The 26,426-nt window shown below is 32.2% G+C and overlaps 1 protein-coding gene across 1 annotated transcript in view; it reads left to right on the top strand.

Annotated features, from left to right (window-relative positions):
- Nucleotides 1–24,037, top strand: part of LOC129233806 (uncharacterized) — a gene marked incomplete at its 3' end in the record, with an annotated part of 34,547 nt that extends 10,510 nt beyond the window's left edge. Inside the window, exons 2-3 of the mRNA XM_054867780.1 lie at nt 23,114–23,240; nt 23,808–24,037. Of these exons, the coding sequence (XP_054723755.1) occupies nt 23,159–23,240; nt 23,808–24,037 (312 nt within the window). The remainder of the gene's footprint in view (nt 1–23,113; nt 23,241–23,807) is intronic.
- Nucleotides 24,038–26,426: the final 2,389 nt, after the last annotated feature.

The following is a 26,426-nucleotide window of genomic DNA, read 5'->3' as shown; positions in this document are numbered from 1 at the left end:
TTTTCTGCCTTCATTTCTCAATTCTATTTTCTACGCATTCTGCAAATTTTATAGTTTGCAGAATAAGTTAATTTCCTGACACATGGTCTTCTTTCTTCTTTTCTTCTGTCACCCTTTGGCGGGAGAACTTGAGTGGAAAACTCAGACAGCTTTCCCTGCTATTCCTTTCGCTGAATACTAAATTCTCGGAAATCGTAAGCAGTCAGCTCTAGAAACACTTTGAAACGAAAACACATGTTTACTGATTTACGGAGGGGAAACAGGCCGGGTGGGAAACATGTTTTGGAACAGGATCCTTCGAATCTTTCGCAGCTCTCTCTGCCCTCGTCCGATCGCAAAGACAGTACCTTCGGGCACAGCTTAGATTTATGGCTGTCCATTCACGTACTCAGTGATTGACGCTGTCCATCATGAAATCTGACCAATTAGCAGTGCAAAAAAAATCGAGTTAGACCCTCCCAGAAACACCCTCTGTGTTGCCACAGATTTCGTGATTTCGCCGTGTCAGATTTTACGGAGAGGTTTAGAAGAGCCTTAAGGACGTGCCCCCTCCCCCCCCCCACTCCAGGGGTATGCAGATCGGAGCCTGCGGTTATCACATCCAGGGACTGCAGTTCCGCTCTTATTAGAACTCATCAGTCTAAAATAGCGAATAACCAAGCTGGAGGCAGATGTAATGGCATTGAAGCTGAGAATGCCAACTAACGAAAGGTAAAGTAAATTTATCTCACCATTGAGTGTATGAAGCATTGTTCAGTTTGACTCATGATTAAATTCACGAATTGGGAGAAAACCTATAAAGCGGGCAAAAATGTAAGCCTAACTTGAAAGATTTATAGAATGAAAGCCCTACCCTGTACTACGTTAAGCTGATTCCGTGCAATGTAAAAATTCTTTCAACACCGAAACAGTTTTGAGGTTCTTAAACTTGGATTGAAATTAAAAGATTGGTTAAATCTTGGAGAGCTGTAAGATTATGGGAAACTTGTTTCTTTGCTGACATAACTTATAAACGAAATGAGTTTAACAAAATCAACATTAAAAAACCCATGTAACTACCTCGATACGCTTAAATAGGTAAGTTAAAAATCAATAAACTATAATATAAGAATAAAATGAAATAAAAACACTTGAACAAATAAATCCAAAATTTGAGAAGAAATATTGAAACAGGTAGAAACAAGCAACTATCACTTGGTTAAAAATTCATCGTTTGGGGGGGGGGGGCAATCCAGTGAGCCGCTGAGACACTGCAAAATTTTTGAAGAGGGCCGCTTACAATTTACAGATCCGTGCCGGCTGGATGGCCATGGTTTCAATTCCTGTCGGTGTAAGTTTATCCATGTTTGCTAATGGTGACTGGTGTATGATTAATCTGTAGAAATCTCAGTCTTTCAAATTATCCTGTTTGCATTTTTGAAATTTACCAACCATAAATGAGTTATGTTAGCTGTAAAATTTGTGAAAAAAAAATCGAAAGGCATTGGTTGAAATGACAATTGCATGCGATTGTGGATGTTTAGTTGGGTAGTGACTCCATGATCCTCTCCTTGTATCCGTCCCTTAATACTCAGCTCTTGGCCAAAGTTTGATTATGTAGGGGGAGATGATGCATGTAGTTGTTTGAATGCAATAACATGCATTTTGAGCAAGTCAAATATTTTTAAAATGAAAAAAGTATGTTTTCAGCAGTTTTGAAAATTAATTTCAACACTAGCTGAGTGATTTTGATAGGCAAAATTTTATTTTGTCATTTTAATGACCTTGCTGGTTGCTATTGAATAACCCCAAAGAATAGCTATTGCTGTTGTCTAGTGCATCAGGTAAAGTAAAGAAATTTTGTGAAGTAAGTGTTCATTTTACTATGCAGATCAGCAATTCTCAACCAATGGTCCCATGGACCAAAAACTGGTTCACAGAAAAATTTGACTGGTCCTCAGAGGATTTTGTTAGTTCATGTTAAAAAAGTTACCTTATTTTTTTTAGAAAAAAGGAAAGAAAAAAAAAAAGATTTAATGTTTAGCTCACAACATTTAGAGTACAATCCCTGGCACACATGTGAGTTTCGGCATCTTGAATTCAAATTATGTTTTTCGCAGCCACAAGTTATGATAGGATCATACTCTTTGGGATTCTTGTTTTTACAAATGCCTCCTATTGTAATTATAATTTAATAAGAACTTAATTTGGATTCAAGATGTCAAAATTCAAATTAATGCAGGGAACTGGATGCCAGATGCTGTGCACAGGGTTCCGGATGTCTACAAAGGATTGTATAAAGTCAAGTGGGTCCGGCATAAATGAAATCTATTCCAGGTCAGGTGACATGGATGCCACAGCCCAGGAGGAGCACCAGTCTGTGGATTCTGGGGGGGGGGGGTGTTCAAACAGGAAAGAATGTCTTTCAACGTTCAAGTAAAACCACAAACAATTGTGACTTCTCAATAAAAAATATTGCATTATCTAACCTATTTGAAATCTTTTACGTTAATTTGTTATTAATATTCGTATTTTTCTACTTTGTTTAACATTGCAGTTTTTATTACGCATGTATAATTATATCAGAATAATTTCTAATCTTATAATTAACGTTTAAATATTTTTTAAAAATAGTTCTTTAAAACCAGAGCTGCGAAGTGGGAGGAAAAATGACCAACTCTCTGATTACTCTACTTTAAAATCAGACTGATTCAAACTCTGACTCCGCAAGCACAGGCAGCATTACAAACTTTGGGAGAAAATGACTCATTCCAACTCTTGAAATTTCAAACGTTCAATTCCTTTTCCTTCACCCCAAAATCAATACGGCTCCGACTCCGCAACCCTATTTAAAACTAAACAAAGCTTGATTAAACTATTTATCAATTAATTTTTATCAAAGGTACCCACAGGGGAAGATTATGGCGCAAGTTGCGGCATCAAAAAACAAAACAAAAAAATAAAAAATAATAAAGCAAGGGGGGGGGGGAGGCAGCATTCATTTTTTAAAATTTATTGATTTATTTTTAATTTCAATTATTAATTTACTTCCATTTATTTATTTATTTAGCTTGTGTGTGTGTCATTGGCATAGCACAGATCTTTTCTATCAAAATAATAATAGCAACAATAATTAAAATAAATAAATTATCAAATAAATAATTTAAAAAAATCAATGAAATTACGAAAAAGTGAAAAAAAAAAAAAGGAAAGAGAGTTGAGATGAGGGGGGGGAGCAAACCTGATTTTTATTATTTCTTTGTAAAAAAAGATGATCTTAATTACAGCTAGCGATGTCGACATATAAAGCGAAATAGGGGTGATATCAGAATAGTCAACCAAATGATGACAGCACGATGTCACTTACGATATCGTCACAATGACGCTTACGTTATCGTTACAATGACGCATAAACGATATAGGGAGATATCGGAACTATGGGCAAAACGACGACGGCACAATGACGCTTACGTTATCGTTACAATGACGCATACGATATAGGGAGATATCGGAACTATGGGCAAAACGATGACGACACAATGACGCTTCCGTTATCGTTGTAATATCGAATACGATATTGTTACGATAGCGCACGCTCTGTCGGATTAGACATCGTTTTATATCGTGACCCGATGACGCAGCGATATAGTATTGGTAAATTTTACGATATCGTCGTACGTTATGTGCTACTAGGGATAGTTACATTAACGTTTTGTTGCTAACAAGTCTGATTTCCCTTGTCAACAAAAAAACAGTGTAACCATTTTTGTCATAGTTTAATTTTTGTGCCCGAAAGCTGCTTGTGATTGCGAAACACAGTAGTGCAAACATTTTTCATGCTGAATGAAATAATGAGTCTCTGTGTATCAAGGACGTAGCCAAGGGGTGGGTCCATGGGGTCTGGACCCCCCCCCCCTTCCCGGAAGACCCCTGTCCTTTTTTCTCAGTTGTTGCATCTCGCATCAACAAAATTTTTCCAAAAGAGAATGCTTTTATAAAACCCTGCATTTTCCCCTTAAATATTCCCATTAATCGGAAAAATTCTCAGTCCTTGAGTCAATTCAGAACACGAGAACCTCGTGCAACAACTGCAGGTTCCCAACTTTTGTCTGCCTTTTACTGTCGCGCACTACGTCGGAAACCGGGAAATGTCCGTATCGTCTTTCAAACCAGCTGGGTCGTGTGACCTTGAAATCCAGCCCCTCTCCTTTGGTCCATCAGATTGCCATCGGCAAAGTAAAAACAAGCATTTATTGCCCCCCAGTCTCATTGGTGTGGTTTTCTTTATTTCTGTCTCCTTTCTTTTTGGATTTTCGCGGATTTCATAGACGCATGTTGCACGAAAGACAGCCAGAGTGAGGTGCGTTCCTGGTGAATCAGTAATTGAATTCCGATTTTTTTTCTGTTTTAACACGCAGTTTTTATCTACATCATACTTATAGGAAACATATCTTGAAGAAAACTATATGCAAAAGAAAATTAAGTCTACCCAAACTAGGTAAGAGCCAGTGCTCCCTTTTAAAGTTTTCTTAAAAATACAAGCAATTTTACGTGTTAATGTGTTTTCCATTTAAAAACTAATTTTAGATTCTAAGCCAGCAGCGAAAAAAGAAATTCTACACATTTCATGTGCTTGAGGATGAGAAAAAATTATTATTGATATTTTTTTTCATTTTAACTCTTTATATTTTTGGCATGGTTCATTTCAGATTCATTTTATATTTTGATAACAATTTTATTTGAACTTTTAGATTATTTTTTAACATTTCTCTCCTTTCTGAGTAACAAATTACATAGATTTTTTTTTCTGATGTTTTCCCCCCAATATTTAAGCATGATCATTGAACATATTAAATGCCCAAAAAGAATTCGTGTTTGAAGGTAAAATAAATAAAATAAATGAATAAATAAAACTTGAAGTTGATGTAACGAATTTTTTGCGGAATCAAAATTTTATAGAAAAATAATTGAAAATTACTTGAATATTTTTCTGTGATCAGTTTATGAAATTACAAGTTCGGCCATATTCAAGCATGTAATAAGTAATTTATTACGAATTAATACTTTTAAATCTTACTGAATTGTGATTCTATGATCCCAAAAGGAAAACAGTTAGTTTTTTAATTGAAAAAGAATTATCTCTCTCTCTCATCTCTTATTCGATGTTGTCCCATAAAGCATATTTGTATTCCAATTGTACTGAGAAGTTATTTAATTAGCATCTATGCATCCATCTTTAGTAAATTGTTAAGGTAGCATTAAACGTAACAAAAAACAGGCATTTGCATTTAACTATAAATTACTAGGTGAAAATTACCGCTATTTACTGCGTTACAAGCAAAGAAACAAAAAAGGTGAATACGAGATAATTTTTTTTCAGTTTTTCGTTTCTATATCGTTTTTTTTTTTTTAAATTTTTTCGACTTTTATTTTCTTCAAGCTAACGATATTTGCTATTTCTTGCAATAAAGTGTTTTGCTAACATCGTATTAAAGAAAAAAAATCATTGCCTGCGTTGTAAAATATGATATGTATTGTTGTTAAAATTAACAACACGTTGTTAAAATAAAATCACACAGATGTTTAATTTAATTCATTAGGTATACATTCCATTAATCGGCATGTAAAAGATCCCTTAGGTCGTTTGAGCTCTTGACAAAATTAAATTCCTTTTGCAGTTCGCATCGAAAAGAGATCAGGTGTCTCCATCTGGTGGAAACTGGGCATCAAATTTTTCTCTGACATTCACATCCGCGCCTTAATGGTGGCATATGAATGACTGGATGCCATATGGTTGGTTCTCACTTGTTCCGCAAAAGGCTAAAGCCTCTAACACAGCCCCATTAGAAAAAAAAAATGATTAAAAAACGGCAATACGCCTTTTCCAATATTTAAAATTTTTTCGAACAGCTTTTACCCTTTGAGGAATAGTGACTTCACTTGAGAACCCCATTTATTTCTTGCTTCTCTTTTTTTATTTCAGTTAACTGGAATCATTGTGTCAGTTGGCTGAAGAAAAAAATTTATATATATATATAAAAAAAGGGTTGCATCAAAGGAAGCCTCCGTCTCTCAAAGAGTTAATAGTTGTTCAAGCTTTTAATTGATGAAAAGGAATGATAATTATAAAACGGATAAGATTGGAAATATCATTCTATTTCGCATTATCAAAAGAATATTATAAATATATAAAAATGAACTCGATCCGGTAACTTAACAGTTCTACTGGTAAGACTGTGTCATCTCAGAGGAATGAAGAAACGAAAACAATGAACGCTATCTACCGGAGTTTAGGGTTAATCCACTGGTGTTAGAGTTAAAATTTCAACTATCAAAATATTACCAAACAGGCAATTGCTTCGTTCAAATGTAGAAGAGTTGAAGCAATTTTCACTCATCATACCTTGATGGGCTACTTTCTAGTTTTCAAATAAAATGGCATAAGTACAAATGTACATATTTTGTTGAAATATATTACAAAGCTTTAATATTTTATTAAATTATCGCATGCATTTTCCAAGTAATTTCTAGAACAGTTTTCGTTTTCCGTTTTTCTTTTAATGTGCCCTTTTTATTAATAGAAAATATATCACTCATTTTCAGGAGGACAGAGGTTCACCCATGTTTGGAAACTTTGTGTGTGATAACTTTCAGTTTAATGTTAATTTACAAACTTTCAATAAATAATTTACCACTTAATATAAAATTTTGTTAACTAATTTTAACTAATGGCTCTATTAATTTCAATTATTTAATTAATTTAGTTAATTATCATATTTTAATAATCAGTTTTTAATTGGATTTTTCTTATCTTGTGTAACTATCAGCTACTAATTCTGCTTTAGCATGCATCCTCTTTTGAAGTTCGTGCAACCTTGGACCCCCCCTTTACAAAGTTCTAGCTACGTGCCTGTGTGTATGAAGAAAACAGTGTTCATTATGTGCGCACAAATGTTTCATAGTTAATTAAACCAGTTTTTACTGCTTTTCATACTAATTACACGAAAACTGCAAGGAGAAAACTACATAAAGCACTGTCTGTCAATGAATGTTGTTTGAACAATATTTCTGCTTGTTTGATGTATTCCATTCAAAGAATTTTAAAGTTTACAATTAAGATAAAAATAATTCAACCAAATAAAGTCATTTCGCTTTATCTTCTTTATAAAAAATAAAGAGCAATTTTCATTCTGATAGTATCATTAGTTTGAAAATAATTCAATAAAATTAATTAGTTTGACAAAACTGAATTTAAGTATTTTACAGTAAGTTTAGTTTTTCTATAGTTGTTATTTTCCTTCTTTTTTTTTCCTTGATGTGATACATACTTAAATATTGTGGCAGCAACATTGAAAATGTGGTTAATTGCAGTAATTTTGTTTTAGAAAAATTACCAGGACAATCGATATTATTATTTCAGTTTTTCAGTTACAGGCAATAAAATATAAACGGTTATTGTTTCACCGACTGTTGACTGAGATGAATAAGACTAAATTTACGCTTGTATTTTATACTAGTGGTACCCGCACGGCTTCGCCCGTAATAGAAAAATTAAAAGGTCTTTTGGTTCGCCTGTATATTTACAAATGTATGGTGAATTTTCTCGCCAATTGGCTTGTACCCATGTTACGGTTCCACGTTATGATAATTTCGAAAATTACTCGTCCATTTTATAATATTTTTGTTCTTAAAATTGGAATAGAAAAAGAACCACATTGAATTTTCGAAAAATAGCTTCGAGGTGCACACCCCCATGCTACAAACTAACTTTGTGGCAAATTTCATGAAAATCGGCCGAACGATCTAGGCGCTATGCGCGTCACAGACATCCTACAGACATCCAGACATCCTCCGGACAGAGAGACTTTCAGCTTTATTCTTAGTAAAGATGAGAAATTAAACTGACAAAGGTTATAACAATTTAAAAGTGAGTCGGAAAAAGAGAGAGAGAGAGAGAGAGAGAGGAGGAGGAAATTAAAAGAAACAATGAAGTTTCCTAAACAACTTAATAAATGACTTTCATCGAAATGAAAACTAAAGTAGTATTAATAAAGTTAAGTTATGAAATTCAAAATAAAAAGTAATACAGAAGTTGTCATAACTTAAATTGTGATAAGTAGTAACGCAGTTTCTTTCAAAAAATCCCAAGTGAACGAGTAAAAGCTTTCTTAATCTTTTCATATCTAGAATAAATGTAACATTTACTAATACATTACCGGAAAAAAAAAATCAATACATGCTAAAAAAATACTGATTAAATTACCTAATTAAAACAAGTATATATATATATATATATATATATATATATATATATATATATATATATATATATATATATATACATATACACAAACACACACACACACAGGGTGGTTATAAAATAACATGAGGTGTTCAGAGCCCTGTAGCAAGTGAAGTATTGGACGAAACATTGCCAAGTTTCATGGACGTACACAGTAGATCATGGAATTTCGATTTGTGAAATAAAAAAAAAAAAAATTAGTACAAAAAATCGCCACCAGGGGAAATTTTGGCGTTGAAAATGTGCATTATTGCGAATATTAAAAGATTAAATGCTAATTGCAAAATATGCATCAATTTTGCTCTCAGAATATGATTTTCACTATCAAATGAGGTTTAATATGACTAATATCCAGATTTTCCAGGTACTGCATTCAATGCACAATATTTTACACACATCCGAAGGGGGGGGGGGGGTAATTTCTCCGACCAGTAATGTTATTCGAGCTTTCAAAATTTGGATATCGGGAGCATGTCTTAGATACGCAACACTGTTAAGAAATCCCCATGACTAAACGTTACAAGGGGAAAGATTGGGCGACCACGATGGCTATACCGTAGTAAATGCATGATTAATAAAACTGCTATAAAAGAATTGTTGTCACCATGTACTCAGTACCTAAAGTCCAACGTAGGGTGATGCACCATTTTGCATGAATATTATTCAAGAAAGAAATCCTTTCTGTTGTGCCGAAATTTCTTCTTGACGACTTTTGGTATTCTCGTTACAAATTGAAATTTCTTGTCGGTTTTGTAGTACCATATTTGTAAGCAACAAACAATTGAAGGAAAAACTTGATGTGTGCTGAATTTTTTGGCATTTATTTCTTCAGTATTCGCAAGTAATACACTTTTGCAGCGCCAAAATTTCCCCTGGTGGTGACTTTTGGTACTATATTTTTAATTGTATAAATCGAAATCCCATGGTCTGCTAAGTACGCCCGTGAAATTCGGCAATGTTTCGTCCAATACTTGACTGGCTAGAGGGCTCTAAACACCTCACGTTATTTTATAACCACCCTGTGTATATATATATAATATATATATATATATATATATATATATATATATATATATATATATATATATATATATATATATATATATATATATATATATATATATGTGTGTGTGTGTGTGTGTGTGTGTGTGTGTGTGTGTGTGTGTGTGTGTGTGTGTGTGCGTGCGTGTGTGCGCGTGTACAAAACAACGTAACACATAACTCATAAATTATCAACTCTAATACATTTAGTCAGTAGCGCAGCAAAACGGGGCCTTTAGTTTTAACTAATTCAAATCTGGTAGTTTATTATACATAAGGTTTGTTATCACCACACCTCTCCCTCGATCGTAAATTCTAGCTGCATATTGCACTGAGTATAACACCATCAGATGAAAATGCTGGTGCATCCCTGCAAGCAAATTTTATGATTATGTTAATAAAAATGTTAAATAAATAAAAATTAAAAGGAAACTCCGAAGAAAGTGATGGGGTACCTACTGAACCTGTATAATTCAAACTCTAACGTAAACAATTACAATTTTAATGCATTGTTTGTCTTCTTTTGTTGTAAAAACACGCCTTTTCTTTTGAACTCTATTCTTTTTCACTCAAACTTTTCATTCATAGATACAAAAGTTTTTCCTCTTTTTACGAGACCTGAATAAAAGAATTCCTTTCCATACCAAAAATCGTGACAGTTGTTTAAGGATAACATGCTCCATTTTTCAGGATGTGACGTCAATTTCGCTTTCGCCTACACCTGAAACGGGATTTCTGACTCTAGTTTTTATATGTTCTCGTCGTAAATGAGCAAAACCGAACTAGCTCTTGTCATTATTGTCGTGTTCCATTTGTTCTAGCATGTACGTTCAAAGGAATAAGTTGGTAAGTGCTCATCGATAATTATTTTTATAAATGTAGGCTCATAGCGACCTTGAAAAATGCTTGTTTTTTATCGAAACTGAAAGAGTCCAACAGTATTTATAACCGTTTTTCTGCCCATGATGTTTTTTCAAAAAAAAAAAAAAAAAGGCAGCCCCCTACGGTTTTTAAAAAGCAATTATTTTTTTGCTCCTTAGATTTTTAAGCGTCTTTCAATTGCTTAAATGGGTTGATTTGAATCATCTCGTGGTCTAAGTTTTCATTTGGAACATTTACTTGTACGTTGAGAAAATACAGCAATAAAAGTAGGGAATACAAATAGATAAAAGATTTCTCTACCTTAATGATTATGGATAAAATGAATAAAAAGCAGAAACGGCATAAAAAGCAAATTTTCACTGAAAATTACATTTTCTGAGTTTCAATAAACCTGTATTTTCAATGAGTAAATTCTATACCCTGAGGTTAAACAAAGCGCAATAACAAAATATTGAGTCAGTGAGGATCTTTGATTCAAGCATTTTTTTTAAATTATTTTTTTCCAGCCTGAAAGCACAAAACTTATGCGTAAGTAGTTTACACTTTGTTGCTAACGCATAGTTCTTTGTAGGAAATTTAAAATCATATTAAAGACTGTTTAAATCTATAGATTCATATTAATTCAAAATTAAACGGTTTAATTTACTGCTTTCTTAAAAAAGAAAATGACGAAATATATTCAGTAGCGTATATAGTATTTATATTTAAGCGAATAGTAGAACGATAAACTCTTTCAAAAGTAAAAACGCCTACCTATCTGTTGTTCTTAGTCTTCCTATCTATCAATGCTTTTTTTCCGTTTGTTATCATATATTTAAGATTTCGTACAATTTCAGACATGACTTTTCACCGGTCAAAAAAAAAAAAAAAAAAAAAAGTAATAATCTTTTTTGATGAAATTGTTAATTATTCTGAAACCGATATTGAATTCATTTACTTTATTACGCGCCATATTTCTGAAAATTGAAATTACCTAGTTCTTTAAGAAAAAAGTTATAATGTTCAAATACATTTTTTCAATACACTTGTACACATAAAACTTTGAATAAAGCATGGAAAGGCAAGGCAAGCAGTTAGTAAAATTTTGAGTTACAACAAAAATTCAACTTGTGCAAATAGGAAAGTGAATAAGTCGTAACACCGAGTGTTATTCAAGCGCACTAAGTAAAAAAAATCAAATCAATCTGTTTTCTTCAAAATGAAATAAAATTTAATTTCAATTTTGAACGATTGCCAAATTTATCATCAAAATGAGCTTATGTTTTAAAAAATAGAAATATAAATGAAAGATTTAGGTTTCGGTAATCATATGAATAAAAAAGTAAAACTGTTCGCTGTGTTTCTTTTATAAATCAGAGTTTCTCAACCTTTTTTCCACCCGCGGACCGGTAAAAACGAGTAAAAAAATGCATTTAGTAATTTTCTTTCTTTCCTTCTTCTTTTTTTTTATAAGTACTAGTTCATAAATAAATAAGCAAACAAATAAATGAAATAAAATCTCGGCAGTGAAGAATTGTTGCATAAGTTAGTTATAACATTTTTACTACACTTTACTTCTAATAACATTCAACTGTAAAAATAAGTAATTATTGCATTTTTTGTACAAAAATAAATAACCTTTGAGAAAAATTACAGGTATATATGAAAAGTAATCACAAAATTGACAAAAAGTTTCAAGAAATAACTTGCAAAAGTTTTATTGTTGTTGTTATTTATTATTATAATTATTTGAATAAGGAAAATTTTTCGACGCGGAGACCTAAAAATCACCGAAGAGCAATCAAAAATTTCCCATGAACCGGCGAGGCGGTTGGTAATCTGCGTTACAGACGATAAAATATTTCTTCTTAAATTAAAATGGCTTTTGTTTTTTGGTTGAAATTAGTACTGAGACAATGGATTTTTTCTTTTGCCTACAACTTTTTTTCTCCTCAATCAAACGAGAAATAATGAATCTGTTCGGAATATCTCGCTTTCTAGACATGATATTTTTTTTCTATTAAGGTTAATTTTTACTAAACACTTTTGTTATACTTGGCCCGATAGTCACGGAAAAATCTGAGGTCTGCTTTGCTCATATCTCAGCAAGTAGACCGCTTAGAGACTTCGTGATTTCACTAAATGATTTTCTTAATCTTAAGGTACAACTTAACGCTAAAAAATTAAATTCTAAAATAAAATTATTATTTCGGTTAGGATGGAACAGCAATTTTCATGTAATTTCCCCATTAAATGTTAAAATATGAAACCCATTCTTATAAATTTTGTTTCCTTTCAACAGTAAAATATTAATAGTAATCATAATAAAAATTTTGAATCAAGGCTTCTCCAGAGCAAGCATGAAATTTATCCACTATCATTGCTTTCTTAGGATTTTTATCCTCATCTATGCCAATAATTGAAAACGGGGCTAAGTAAAGACGCATATTGGGATATTTATCACGAGTAACTTGTATGTTGTGAAATAAGAATTAGTTTCGCAAATCTTTAATATTTAAATGGTTCTGATTAAATTAGCGCACAAACAAATCCTACTGGGAAACAAGGATTAATTTTTTGAGTCAAATGCTTAAAGTTTTAGACACGTATGTAGTTTTTTTTTCTTTTAGTATGAAGCATTTATATGAAAAAAAAAGAGGTGAATTTTCCTGATATTAACACTATTCAATTTCTGAAATACATTTACACTAAAAAGAATAAAATAACAGAATTTTTTGTAAAATACCAAACACTGTTCATAATGCACTCAAAAGGACAAAATAACTTTTCTGGGTCAGAAAGTACAATATTTAAATTTTCCTGTAGTTTTCAATTATTCTAAGAAAAACGACTCCACAAAGGAGGAAAAGTGCGGCTAAAGTCATTTCAAACCAAACCTTCCCAGAAAAAATAAGCATGTTTCAACACTCAAATTTATGACAGAAAGTTAGATAATGATAAAAAATTCTCTATCTGACTTGAGCCGCACTTTTTTTCGTTTCTGGAGTCATTTTCTAGGAATAATTGAAAACTACAAGAATACTTAAATATTGTATTTTCTGACCAAGAAAAGTTATTTTGTTCTTTTGAGTGCATTATGAAAAGTGCTTAGTATTTTTTTTTAATTCTGTTATTGAAAATTCTGTTTTGCACTTTTCTCGTAAATACTCTCTCTCTCTTTCTAACGTTAGTACATTTATAACCGTTTAACAAAGTATTTAAGCAATGAAAACAAAATTAGCTTTGAATTTTACCCGAGCAAGTTTGTTCAGATCTTACGATTTGCAAAAGATGGAATTTTTCTCTAATATCATAAAATACTTTTTTAATAATGCTCAAAGCTGAGCAATATTTGATCAAACAACTACCAGGAGAGGGGGGGGGGTGGAGGCAGGGATGCATGGGAGACTAAATCGTGAGAGTTTATCAAGCAAAAATAGCATAATTTGAAACGAACTCTGAAGCTGTTTGGGGAAGGAGGCGTTCTCCGATCTCTAAAGACGTTTTTTTAATTTCTTATAATTTTAAATTGGTTAATTAAAATTTTGTATTTTTGGTTATGTTCGGTTAAAGTTAGCATTTTTTTCTGTTTTCTTATATTCTTGTCATTTTGTTTATTTTTATTTCATTTACTTCATGTTTTGGCATAAAAGTGAACAAATTCGACTTTTATTTTTGAGGGTTTTTCACTTCAACGTAATTTGTTTCTCAATATGACTTCAGGGAAAATAAAAATTTGCATGTGTAAATTCAAGAATATCCCAACAAAATATTCTCTTTCAAAATTTCTCAATTGCATTATAACAAAATTGATAAAGCAGGAACGAGAACGGAATGCGCTAATAGAAAAAGAGCATTTTCCTCATTCATCAAGGTCTTTTTTAGGACTGCCAAATATAATGTGTAACATCTATGTGACCTTTCCGTCTTTTATCAATAACACTGACAGATAAAGCTAGTGATTTATTATGAGTTTATGATGGCCAGAGATGATTTGGCCAGTCATTTTATGGTAAGATGTTCGAAAGAGCTCTTTGCGTTTTAACTTTATTTTGTTAACATTAGTTTGCAAACGTGGTAGGTTGAAATGTACTAATGCAAATGAATTATTTGCAGAACGATGTTTTCCTCTGTTTTATTTACGAAACGATGTACGTGTTTGTATGTTTGTGATGTGCCCATAGGCGTGCGCTGGGCTTCAGAATTGGGGGTACCACTGTATCAAGAGGTTGAAATTACGCTTGGAATAGGCTCCCATACTTGCTCGCTTTAGGAAAATTTTCAAATCTTGTGAGTAAAAAAGCATTTTTAAATCCTATGAGGTAAGAAATTAATGAACATAAAAAGGCAAAATTTCAGCTACTTTTGTATTAACTTTCATTTCTATGTGCTAATGGGGGTACCACGGTATCCCTTGTGACCCTCGTGCGCACGCCTATGGATGTGCCCCTAAAATGCGTATACGGTTTCAAAATTTGAAATAGTTGAAATGCAATAAAAAATTTAAATTTTAAATTGAGTCACAAAATTGTTCAAAAATTGCTCTTTTTCTCTCGGACGAACTTCCGTATTTTAATAAAAAATACCTCGCAGAAAACAGAACCAGATTAAGTTTTTTCGAAGTTAATTAGAACTTTTGGAATTTGCATCGAAATAAAGTTGTGAAAGTGCAATTCAATTTTTTTCGTACTATCACAAAACCCGATTCCGCAATACTAATTGTAAAAATCCATTATTGCACAATATTTCTTTTGCGAATTTTCCTAGAAGGTAGGGCTGATGTATTAATGTTGATAAATTCAATCTTTTAACTGCCTAGGAGAAATGTGACATCATAAACACCTGGTCAATTCAGGATCATAAACTAGTAATGAAAATAAATTTAGGACATGTGGAAAACACTTGACCATTTTTCTTTCTTCCAAAATTTCTTAAGCAGTAATGACTTCATAGTGTTTTTCTAAATGCATAAATTTGCTTGATGGAAATACAGAGCCAATGCTAACGATTCTGTAAATACAAATGATTTAAAAAAAAAAAAGAATAAAAATAAAATAAATGAAAAAATAAATAAAAATTTAATAAATAAACTCAGCTAACTTCTTTAACAGTTCATAATAAAACGTGATACGTGTCAAGTTGCTAAATCATTGATAATAATTTTAATAGTTTGAAAAGTTCTGTAGTTAGGGGGAACACAGGGAGGGGGGATGCCGTAAACAGAAATATCTAACTTTTATTGTAAAAATACTGCAAAGATGATGTAAATTAGTTTCGAACCGCCTTTCCTTTTGGTGAGTCCATCAAAATATCTTTTTTCAACCTGGTGACTAAACTGATAGGGGGCCGCCTTGGCCCTCTGCGGCCCTGTTTTCCAACCACAGCACTAAGAATACAGTTTTAGATTTCTTAATCTAAGCCTTTTAATTGTTTCCTATTGTAAGTCGGCCTTTAGTCATTCAATTAAATTTAGTAGCCGCAATTATTCATTTTTATTACCATTCATATTTTCTTTGACTCCTGTCACACTATTAAATGTGCAAAATGCAACCAAACTTAGAAATCTCTTGCTAATTCCTACTGCTGCAGAATTTATAGGTCCAAGAAAAGTTTTTCTTTTTCTTATTTTATTAAGCGATAAGAAAATTTAATCGTTTGGAAGAATGCCCATCTTTCTCCGACTGACCTTGTAGATTTGTTTCCTGGTTAGAACGCAATTTCTTCGCGGTTAGGTAGTTCCGTAACTTGCGTGGGTTGGTGCGTTGACTTTTTCAAGAAGTGTTTCTGTTTCTTCTCATAGTTAAATAATTTACTGAAGTAGAAAAGACGCACTTTTCTTTTTCTATTAAGGACGATCATTTTATTTATGTAATGTTCATGCTCCGTAACTCAAGATTTGCTCACTTTCAATGGTAAGTTTATTTGCCTTTGATAGGAAGTGCTCTGGAACAAAATTTGATTTTATGTGTTTTTATTCAGTCATCACACATCAGTAAAACTTTTATCTCTTCGATCTTCACGGATATCTTTTTTCACAGTTCACGATTGTGAGCACGGAAATTTGACATTTTTCTTATCAAGTGAAATTTAATTTTCAATAAAATTATTTTTTCAATCACAGGATCGTTTTTTCTCAGTTTCAGCGAGCTCAGTTTCTTTTCTTTTTTTTTTTTTTTGGGGGGGGGGGGGGCTCTGCTCTAAATATTCATCCCAATTATTTATAGCATGGAATCATAAATGTAACACCAGTTTGGAAACTAGGAACTTGTGATGCGATGTCCAACGCGCTGTTTGTCCGCTTTTCTTCTGTTCAATAAGCAAAATGAAGAACTGTCCATAGACGTTCTCCAGAAAAGCAACTTTTCTTTAAGGTCATGAAAAGAAATCCACGAAATAAACTTCGGTGAAAGCAGTGTTTCAGCCTGTAGTGATTCTTGACGAGCTATTGAGCGTGAAAATATACAAACAAAAAACAACGACAGTTGTGCCATTAAGAGAAGGGGGGGAGGGATCAACTGGTCAACCTCTGGTCAACCGCTGGTAAAGGGAAGTCAACTGGAACTGAAAACAGAAGACTTCAGTTTGTTGCAGGAATGAGTGAGCGAACAAATGTTTAGAATAATTAGAAAAGAGTAATCAATGAGAGGTCAATTAGAAATCTTTCCAAATTTTATGTTTTTTTGATACTGACAGAAATTAGGTAGGATGAAATACTTTTTAAAATTCTAGAGGAAATACAGAAAAGACCTTAGTTACTTTTTGGTGAGACAAAGCGAAATAAATACTTTACGTTCTTATTTTACAATACTTCTGAGTTAAGGCTTTGTTGTTAAATGAAAATTTAACCAAGAATGATTTCAAATAATAATTTATTGCCATCACGATTTCAAAATAAGCACACAATGGATAACTAGTTCAATTTATTACCGCTTTTCACGTAATTTAATGCTTTTTAAGTGACTTGGAGTGATTTAAATTCTAACCCTTTTTTGATGAAAAGTCGCATTCTGACCCATATCATGAAAAGCAATATGTTTGAAGCATACGCTTAAAAATAAAAATTGAATAATATGATTTCATTAATTAATAACAGTAGCGCTATAAAAATATACATCAATTTCGTCTAAAGTAGAGGTCTATTTTTCAAAAACAATTTGAAGTTCAACTATCAATTGTTTTTTTTTTTTTTTTCTTACTTAAACGTAACAAGAGCGATATTTTAAAGTTCAAATGATCTATAGCAAAATTTTCATGAATGAGCAAAATTGTCGGAATTTCCTTTAAGTTTTTTCTTTCACAGTAATGGTCAGATGAAGTCACCGTCACGATAGGCGCACTGAATCATGTGGTCGCGCCTTCGACGGAGAATAAATCCGGTCTTTTTTAAGCATCTTTATTTTATTTTGTTTAGATGCCAGCCGACCTTACTTCCCACCTTCGTGCAACCAGTTTTGACTGAAAACCTTAGAATTACGACCTGCTAGCTTCTCTGACACATTTTTCCTGTCATCCAGAGTTCGTTTACTCTTTTAAAATTAGAGCTGCAAAGTTTTCGTTCTATTCCTTTAATAAGACAACTGTCTGTTGCTTTTTTTTTTTTTTTTTGGTGAAAGTCATGGAAAACGTTTTAACAGGTACGTCTATTTATTCTTTCTCAAAAGCGGCCGATAGTTTGTGGTTGTAAACTTAAAAAAAAAGAAAAAAAGAAAAAAAAAGAAAAGAAATGAGGAATTAATTGTTAAATAAATAAATAAATAAATTAGTAAAAAAAATTTTGAATTATAAATAAATAAAACATGTTGTAATTTATTTTTTAATTTGTTTTGATACGATATGCATTTATGTCATTTATAAATCGTGTGCTATTTTGTACAATAACAAGATGAGTTAAGTAAAAATTGAAGTAGTTACGTATGTGTGACGTAACTACTTCGGCAACTCGCAAACTCGATTGTAGAGGGTTTGTTTGTATTTTATTCCCGTTTTGAGAAACTGAAAACTGAGGTAAAAAATAGATTTTAAAAGACTTGATTTTTAAAAAATGCCTTTAATGCCCTTTATGAATATCCCTTTATTTTATATCTGTCTTTTGTTTAAGAGATGGGTTCAGATGTTTTTATTCATTCAATTTGTCATCAAAGCAGTTTAAAGATAACATTCTTTATTAATAGATGCATCATAGTATCGGTTATTTTCTGTCGAAAATTTCACAGTTTTTAGTATTATATGAAGCACATAAGAAGCAAGCAAAGGGTGTAAGAAAAGATATTACACATTTTTGTGTAGGTGCCAAATTAAAAATTTGGAGACAACTCGTGCAAATGACAGAAGAAACTCTCATTTATTTTGGGCTGGAACGCGCAGAACTTAAAATCTTCGGAGGGTGTAAATTGCCATTTTGCTGAACGGAATCCAAAATTTTGCTGAATGATAAAATACGGTACATCTAATGAAAAGAGACTGCAATATTACAATTATGTCTCCGAATTTACCGAATCATCAAATAAAAATTTCCGAATTCGGACATTTTTTGGAAGCTCGCAGTGACCTTGTCCCAAAACCAAGGGCGTCCCAATGGAAGATCACAGTGATCTCCTGTAACATCGCATAGAGACTTCCCTTCGGGTGGTTCAAAAATACTTTCTTTCAGCTAGAGTCCAGGGCACTCCCTATTTATTTTAGACTTACTAACAGTATTATGCTATAAAAGTTTTAGCTTCCTACTCAAATTTTAAGAGGATGCTCAATGACCCCTTAATTTAACATTAGCAGAAGCATAGAAAATGCCACAAATTTAGAAACATATTATTTCTTCAGCTGTTGTTTTATAAATAATTATTTTATTGCAATCTATATGTATATTACTAGCGTATATTATAATATGTAGAATTGTTTTTTTCAGTTTAATGTATTTTTTTAACCCCCTCCTCATACTTATGCAGTTGGGGGGAGGGGGGTTGAGCACCCTCTTTCAGTTGAAATAGGAAGCTAAAATTCTTCCAGTATATTGCTATTCACAAGTCTAAAAATATTGATGGGTGTCCCGTCATTTAGGAGAAACTTTTTTTTTATATGTATTTTTGAACCATCTTAACATCCGTTCTTTTGGGACAAGAGATGGTATCAGGTTGATATACAGCTCTATTCAGGAAAACTTTTCGCTGAAAACTTACATGAGGTTCGAACTCTGTACGTATTTTATTCATAACTTTAAAAAGTTATGCTCTTTGCTTCTCACTGCATCATATGTTCTATTATTGTGAGCAATGGGTTTTCCGATGGAATTCTTTAAAAATGTTTTCTCCATTTGAAGAAGTGCTAAAAAAATCAGTATGGTTGTTTTACTGAAAAAGATTCTTTTGTAGAAAAAGAATCCCTTCTTGAAGTAGAGATTCTTTTCTGATGATATTTTACTTCAAGCAAGCCAATCAAAACATTGAAACTATCACATAATTGTCCACTCAGCAACTGAACTTTTGCTGCATTCTCCTGATTTTTTAATTTAATCTTCTCTGCAGGGTCATTCCATGCAGATTCAACGGATGAGTTCGCTCGGCCTTTTTTAAATTTTTTTGAAACTCATATCCCAAAAAGATGCATATGAATGATGTTTAAAACCACTTTTATTTTTTCTCTAACCTTAACCCTTGATTTTTTAGGGGTCATCAAAAGTGATTTTCGCAGTCAAAAATGGGACTTTTAGACCTTTGCATTTTGGCCAAAATCTATTTGAATTACATTTATGGCAGTTAATTTTACGCTTTGATGTTAAAGTGCATAAGTTGATACTATACATTTTATATATATTGTTTTGTGTATTTGGTTTTTAAAAAAGATACAAGTCTTTGAAATTGAGCAATTTTGCTAGTTAATTTTCGCACTAAAACAGAAATAAAAAGTGTGAAAACTTCATTGCACTTTCTTAAATGGCCTATATAATATATTATACTGAAAAAACATATTTTAAGTATAAAAAAACTATTTTAATTTGATAACTTAGAAATATTTGGACATAAATGAGTAGTTCATACATGATTGACAGCTTAAGTAGTTAATTTATAGACTATCTACACACACAAATTTTTAATACATACAAACATACGCTCTGTACATTAACTTATGTAACTTGCCTAAACACGTGCAAAAGCATTATCTACATAGTTGAAAGGAAAAAAAGGTGAGTTTTTCATTTCTTGCTTCAGTGTAGTTTTAAGAAAATGAACTCACACAGTAGTACTATAGTTCTGGTGGTGACACAGCATGTGGCGTACTGAAATACTTTACTCAAATACACAACAAAAATAGAAAGAACTTTCTTAATTTATGTAATCACGAAACGGATGTCAACTTGAGAGCTGAATGGCATTTCTATGCAATATCACATGGTAGTGAACATTGTAACAGAATCAGAAGAACCGTAAAAAGAATTGATACTACTAAGACTAGCTTGCAAAGAACTACTAGAAGTCACATTTTAATTCCTACAGAAATGTATACCTTCTGCATTTTTGCTACTAACCATTGCATGTATCCTTGTGAGCATTCAGTATATTAAACTAGCTGAAAAAATGCTGCAAGAAAGGTTTGACTCTGCAAATAAAATTCCCAATACAACATTTAATCACTGCTTTATGCCACCGTATTTAAATATTATCACTGTAAAATTATTGTCCCCTAGCAATAGGTATGAAGAATAGTGTGTTACTAAAAAGACTATCAAAGGAAAATGCCCATTATTGTCAAAAAAGTTATTACATAGCTTGTGTTGATCACTAAATTTAGAACCCCTGTCATTGTCTTGCTCCTAGTACATTTTCAAAGTATCAAATTATGAATGTGCCTTGGTAAAGCATTTTAAAACGCCATATACTTAAGTCACCATTACAATTATAGGACTACTAAGTGAGTTCATTTTTTCTAAACTACACTCAAACAAGTTTGCATATGTTTAAGGCAATTTAGATATGTTAATGCACAGAGCATATAATTGTGTGTATTGAAAATTTGTGTGTGTAGATAGTCTATAAATTAACTACTTAAGCTGTCAATCAAGTATGAACTACTCATTCATGTCCAAATATTTCTAAGTTATCAAATTAAAACAGTTTTTTTTATACTTAAAATATGTTTTTTTTCAGTATAATATATTATATAGGCCATTTAAGAAAGTGCAATGAAGTTTTCACACTTTTTATTGCTGTTTTAGTGCGTAAATTAACTATCGAAATTGCTCAATTTCAAAGACCTGTAATTTTTTTAACAAACCAAATACACCAAACAATATATATAAAATGTATAGTACTTGAATGGAATATTCAATTGGCCAAGAAATTTCATTTTTACTTCCATCCCCTTTTGGTTTACAGGGGTCTAAAAATGTCATTTTTCTCAATTTTCTGATCTTTGAGGGGCTGTAATTTGTAAAGGGTAAACAAACACACAACTACAGCTATATTTTCTCATTAGTGTGACTCCAGTGATTAGTTTTTGCCATATTTCATTTTGTGTTTTCTTCCCCTAAGCGAGTTATGACCCTTTGAAATGAGCAAAAATTTTACATTTGACCTTGAACTTTAACCTGTTGCCATTATTTTAATTATTAAGTTACACCTACGTAACTCAGCATGTGAGACTATCAACTTATGCACTTTAACATCAAAGCGTAAAATTAACTGCCATAAATGTAATTCAAATAGATTTTGGCCAAAATGAAAAGGTCTAAAAGTCCTATTTTTGACTGCAAAAATCACTTTTGATGACCCCTAAAAAATCAAGGGTTAAGGTTAGAGAAAAAATAAAAGTGGTTTTAAACATCATTCATATGCATCATTTTGGGATATGAGTTTCAAAAAAATTAAAAGTGGTCGAGCGAACTCATCCGTTGAATCTGTATGGAATGACACTGCAACTGATGTAACTTAAATACTTGAAAAGTTTTATTCAGTCACCTCAATTTATTATTAGTCACTAACCACTTTAAGATCGTTATGGAACTTATAAGTGTCGTTAGTGCAAAATTTGTTTCATAGATTAACGAGTACAAATAATTTAAATTATATTTTTATCATGTTCTGAGACAATATCAGCAAAAAAAAAAAAAATGTTATTGTTTTTCGTTTACTGTAATTTTTGTTTATTAAAAACATCGCAAAATTCCCATTTTACGATAAAGCTTATGGTCATCAAACTAAAATGTCAGGAACTGAGTTTCAAAAGCAGCGAAAAGAGAGGAAAAACGTTGGATCGTCTTTGAGTACGGTATTTCTGCATTTTTGTTTTACCTTTTTTACGCGAGCGTTGAACTGTTGCTACTATTGTCTCTTTAAATGTAGTTTTTCTGCTATACTGATATTACAACGGTAGAAATCTGTTCACGGGAATGTCACTGATTTTCATTACTATAGTTGCAAGTGCAGATTATTTATTCTAAGCAAGCATGTCTAATTCCTTCAGTGTTAGGAAGATTCCAACATAGGAAGAAAGTTCTTTTGAAAAATTAAGCATTTAAAAATTTTGTGACTATACAATGCAAATGCATACCGATATTTTGCTCTCAAAAGCTCTTAAACCACAAACTGTACAATCGATTAATAAATATGCAGTTCAATTCTCTGCATTTGACAAGCAAGGTAATAACTCTTTTGAAACATTGAAAAATGTTCCTTTTTGTTTTGGGCGCAGCTTATCATTTAGATTTTAGTTTACATAGAATATATGGATTATATTAAATGAAATCGTATAGAAGGAATGAAGAGTTTGTTTTTCTTTTTGTAATTCCAAATAACAAATACTGATTAATCATCAGAACTTCAAGCGAATCTTTAAAATTTGGTTCATCTTGTTATAATATCAATGAGGAACAGTTTTTATATAACTTTTCTCTTTTTGTTAATGTTTACTAATATCTATTTTTTAAAATTTGTTTTTCAGCCATTTGGCCTTGAACAGAGCTCGCGACATGAAGAAATAAAAAATATGAGCGATTCTCTATTTGCCGAGGCAGATGCTAGTGAAGTTCTTGCTGCTGCTTTGAAGCAAATGGATGAAATTATTAATGGTAACATACTTACATTAACCCACTATCCATTAACTGAAGAAAATATACTCACTGCTAAAAGTTAGCACCGAACGAAAAATGTTTTAATTTTCGAAAGCCAATCTGAATATGGCAACACAGGTGCTCCGAAAAGGATCTGTTCTCAAGCTCTTATTTCAAAAAAGATAAACAAAGGGGGCAAAAAAAAAAGGAAAAAAAAAGAGACTTTGCTAGTTGTTAAAGAACTGCTACAAAAGTTAGTTGTTAGATTTATTTACGATTTACTTACAATGATGTTTAAATGTAAAGATAATTAATAATTGTAATTATACAAACGTGAACATTCGTCTTAGAAAAATCACTGAAAATTATAAAAAGGTATCAAAAGCTTAAATAAAAAAATTCGTACCAATTGGTTTACTTTTCAACGCTTAAAAGGGGAAAAAATATCCGAGGACCGATAAAAAAAACTTCCGCAGACTACTATAACTGTTTTTGAAATTTCGACTTTACAACCTTAAAATCTTTTTTATGTTTTAAATCTTTGAGGAAAATATATTCTCTCATTGTCCAAATTCTAATTTTCAGGTTCAAATGAAACGAATAGTGAGAAGCTACTGGAATGTTTAGGTGAACGCCAGATTTCAGCTCCCCAAATGGATATACATTCTTTGACTACAAACCTCAAACTAGCCGTAGAACAAAATGGTATTTTTGATGGCAACGGAAATGATACCAAGTGCTTAAATCTGGATAAAAGCACTGTTGTGTTTCTCTTACAATGGTTGCGAAATGAACTGACGAACCGCGAATCTCAGGTAAGCCAGTGCTTTTAAAACCTTTCTGAATATTGTTAATGCACTGCGATGCACTGCATCAACAACATTATTGTACTAAATTGTTCAATCAGTTCACATTTTTGATTTTACGGGCAACATGGCAATAATACAAGGCATGAAATTGGGGGATACGTATGTTTCAATTGGAATTTTAATAGAAATGAAGGGGCTTTTTTATTTTTAAACCAGCTTAATGCAAATTACTTTTACCTTTAAATAATTAGACAATGCTGCTAATTAAAAAAAAGAAGACAAAAATGAAGTCGTACACCAAATGTTATTTAAATGAAAATAAATTCCTTTCGAAAATTAAGTGGACAGAGCTTGAAATGTTTCTGTTTCTTCTGTAATTTTTTTGAAAATGGTTTTAGCTGATTTTGGTACTAAACGCATCATTTAATTTAGAACATGTTTTTTAATTCCATCTTGTCTCTTTGAAAATATATAGGTCTTTTTACTTAATATATATATATATTCCTTTTCATAACAGTTTTATTTTACGTACTATTACAATTACGCACAGTTTTTGCTGAATTTACTTTTTGGTGATTGCTTTATCCTGTACGGTATGAATTTTAAAATATTAAAATTTACCCACCGTCACATATGTCACCCAATATGACGGTACTTCCTAATATTGGGTACCAACGAAAACCTATGGCTTAGTGGTAGCGCTTCCAAGCCGCAGACCCGGGTTCTATTTCCAGGTTGGGCACGAGTCTTTCCACCCTTCATTGGGGCAACAAAATGAGAACAATCATGAGAGCTTGGGGTTTAAACTCTGTGGGATCCGCGTTCGGCTGACCATCTAACCGAGCACCCCAGAGCCCTCGGTCACCTTTCACTGAGATGGGCCTTGGCCTCATGGGCTGTTGCGCCCCTGAGTTTGAGTTTCCTAATTTGGGGCACTTATGGGTTTTTTTTTATACATGCATCCAACATCTGGGGATAATGTCGCAACCAGTTGTCTATGTTTCTATGAATCTTTGTTTTGAGACCAGAAACAGTGGACTGAATGTTTAGTTCTAGAGATTATAAGTGTTTGCTAATTCCGTAGTTCTGAAAATTTTTACAGTGCTACTTTGAGCTTTTTGCTGAATTTTCCTTTTTAACCATAGAAAAGGATTAAAGATAACCATATTCTCCACCGAAATTGTTTTCTGGGTCAGTCTACAATATATTGCAAAAATGTTCTTGTACTAAATCATCATAAAAATAAAGTTCATGAAAAAAAATCATTTTTTTTTCCTTTTTAGAAAAATACGTGATTGTTTTGTTTTCACAAATTTCAAAACTAACAGAAAAAAATCTTCACACACACATGGAAAAACCTTTTCTTTCCGACCGCAATGTTTTTTTTTTTTTTTTCTGACGAAAATAAAAGCTGTTGGTAAATTCGAGTTAGGATCTCAATGGTCGGGATCCAGCCAGCTCGTTGGCCATATATTAATTTCGAGTTTCCTACTTAAGTGAAACTCGCATCCGCATGGCACTTTTCTTCTCTTCGTGATGATGACGTCACTCCTTTACCACAAAGATGGTAATGACGCTCCTTGAAGATGATTGTGTGAAGGGATGGAATAAGATTCCCTTTGTCTTGGTCGGTACAAAAGGCTATTTTATTTGCTCAGAAGACATGCTGTTGTTTCTTTTTGTCTTGGGCATTTAGCGCACAAGATTCTTAAATTATTATCAAGATTAGAAACATAATAATTTAATGTTAATAGCAGTGCTATAGTCAGTCATAAAAGTTGCAGGAGGTATACTGAACATAAATAAGAAAATAAGAGGGTATGCTAAAGTTGATGAGTAACTTAGATTAAAATTCACAAAATATATTCTATTTTTTATTTTCCTGAAAGTACATCCCACACTGCTGAACTAGGTGCATATTTGCTTATATAATATGATTAACTTATAATTCAAAGCGGAAATTTAATGATGAGCATTAAATTTAAAAAGAAGGCATAAATTTGAATGAAATACAAAGTACCAAGCCCATTAAAAAGCCCATGGTATACGCTAATTTTCGAAACAAGCCAAAAGTTAAACGCCGTATTCTCACCAATACAGCACTAATTAACAGCTGCTCCAGTTAAAAATTCCTTTAACCGTGCCAATTTATTCAAAGTTGTTCTCATTATCTTGGAAACTAAAACCATTAAGCAATAAAAGATATTGAAATGAAATGAAATTATTTTTGAGTAACTCTTAACAGATAATTTATTGAGCAATCACGATTGCTTATTGCTTTCATTTGACTGTTTTTGGCATCCTATCATTTTATTTTCCCACCACCACCCTCCGCACCATCACCGTCGACCGGCTGCTCACGATGCTGCTCCTATAGCGAAAGCCGTCTCCAGGT

This window comes from Uloborus diversus, unplaced genomic scaffold (genome assembly GCF_026930045.1).
Source record: "Uloborus diversus isolate 005 unplaced genomic scaffold, Udiv.v.3.1 scaffold_741, whole genome shotgun sequence".
NCBI lineage: Eukaryota > Metazoa > Arthropoda > Arachnida > Araneae > Uloboridae > Uloborus > Uloborus diversus.
Note: the sequence above shows the minus strand (reverse complement) of the source record. Positions and strands in the feature narration are given on the sequence as shown.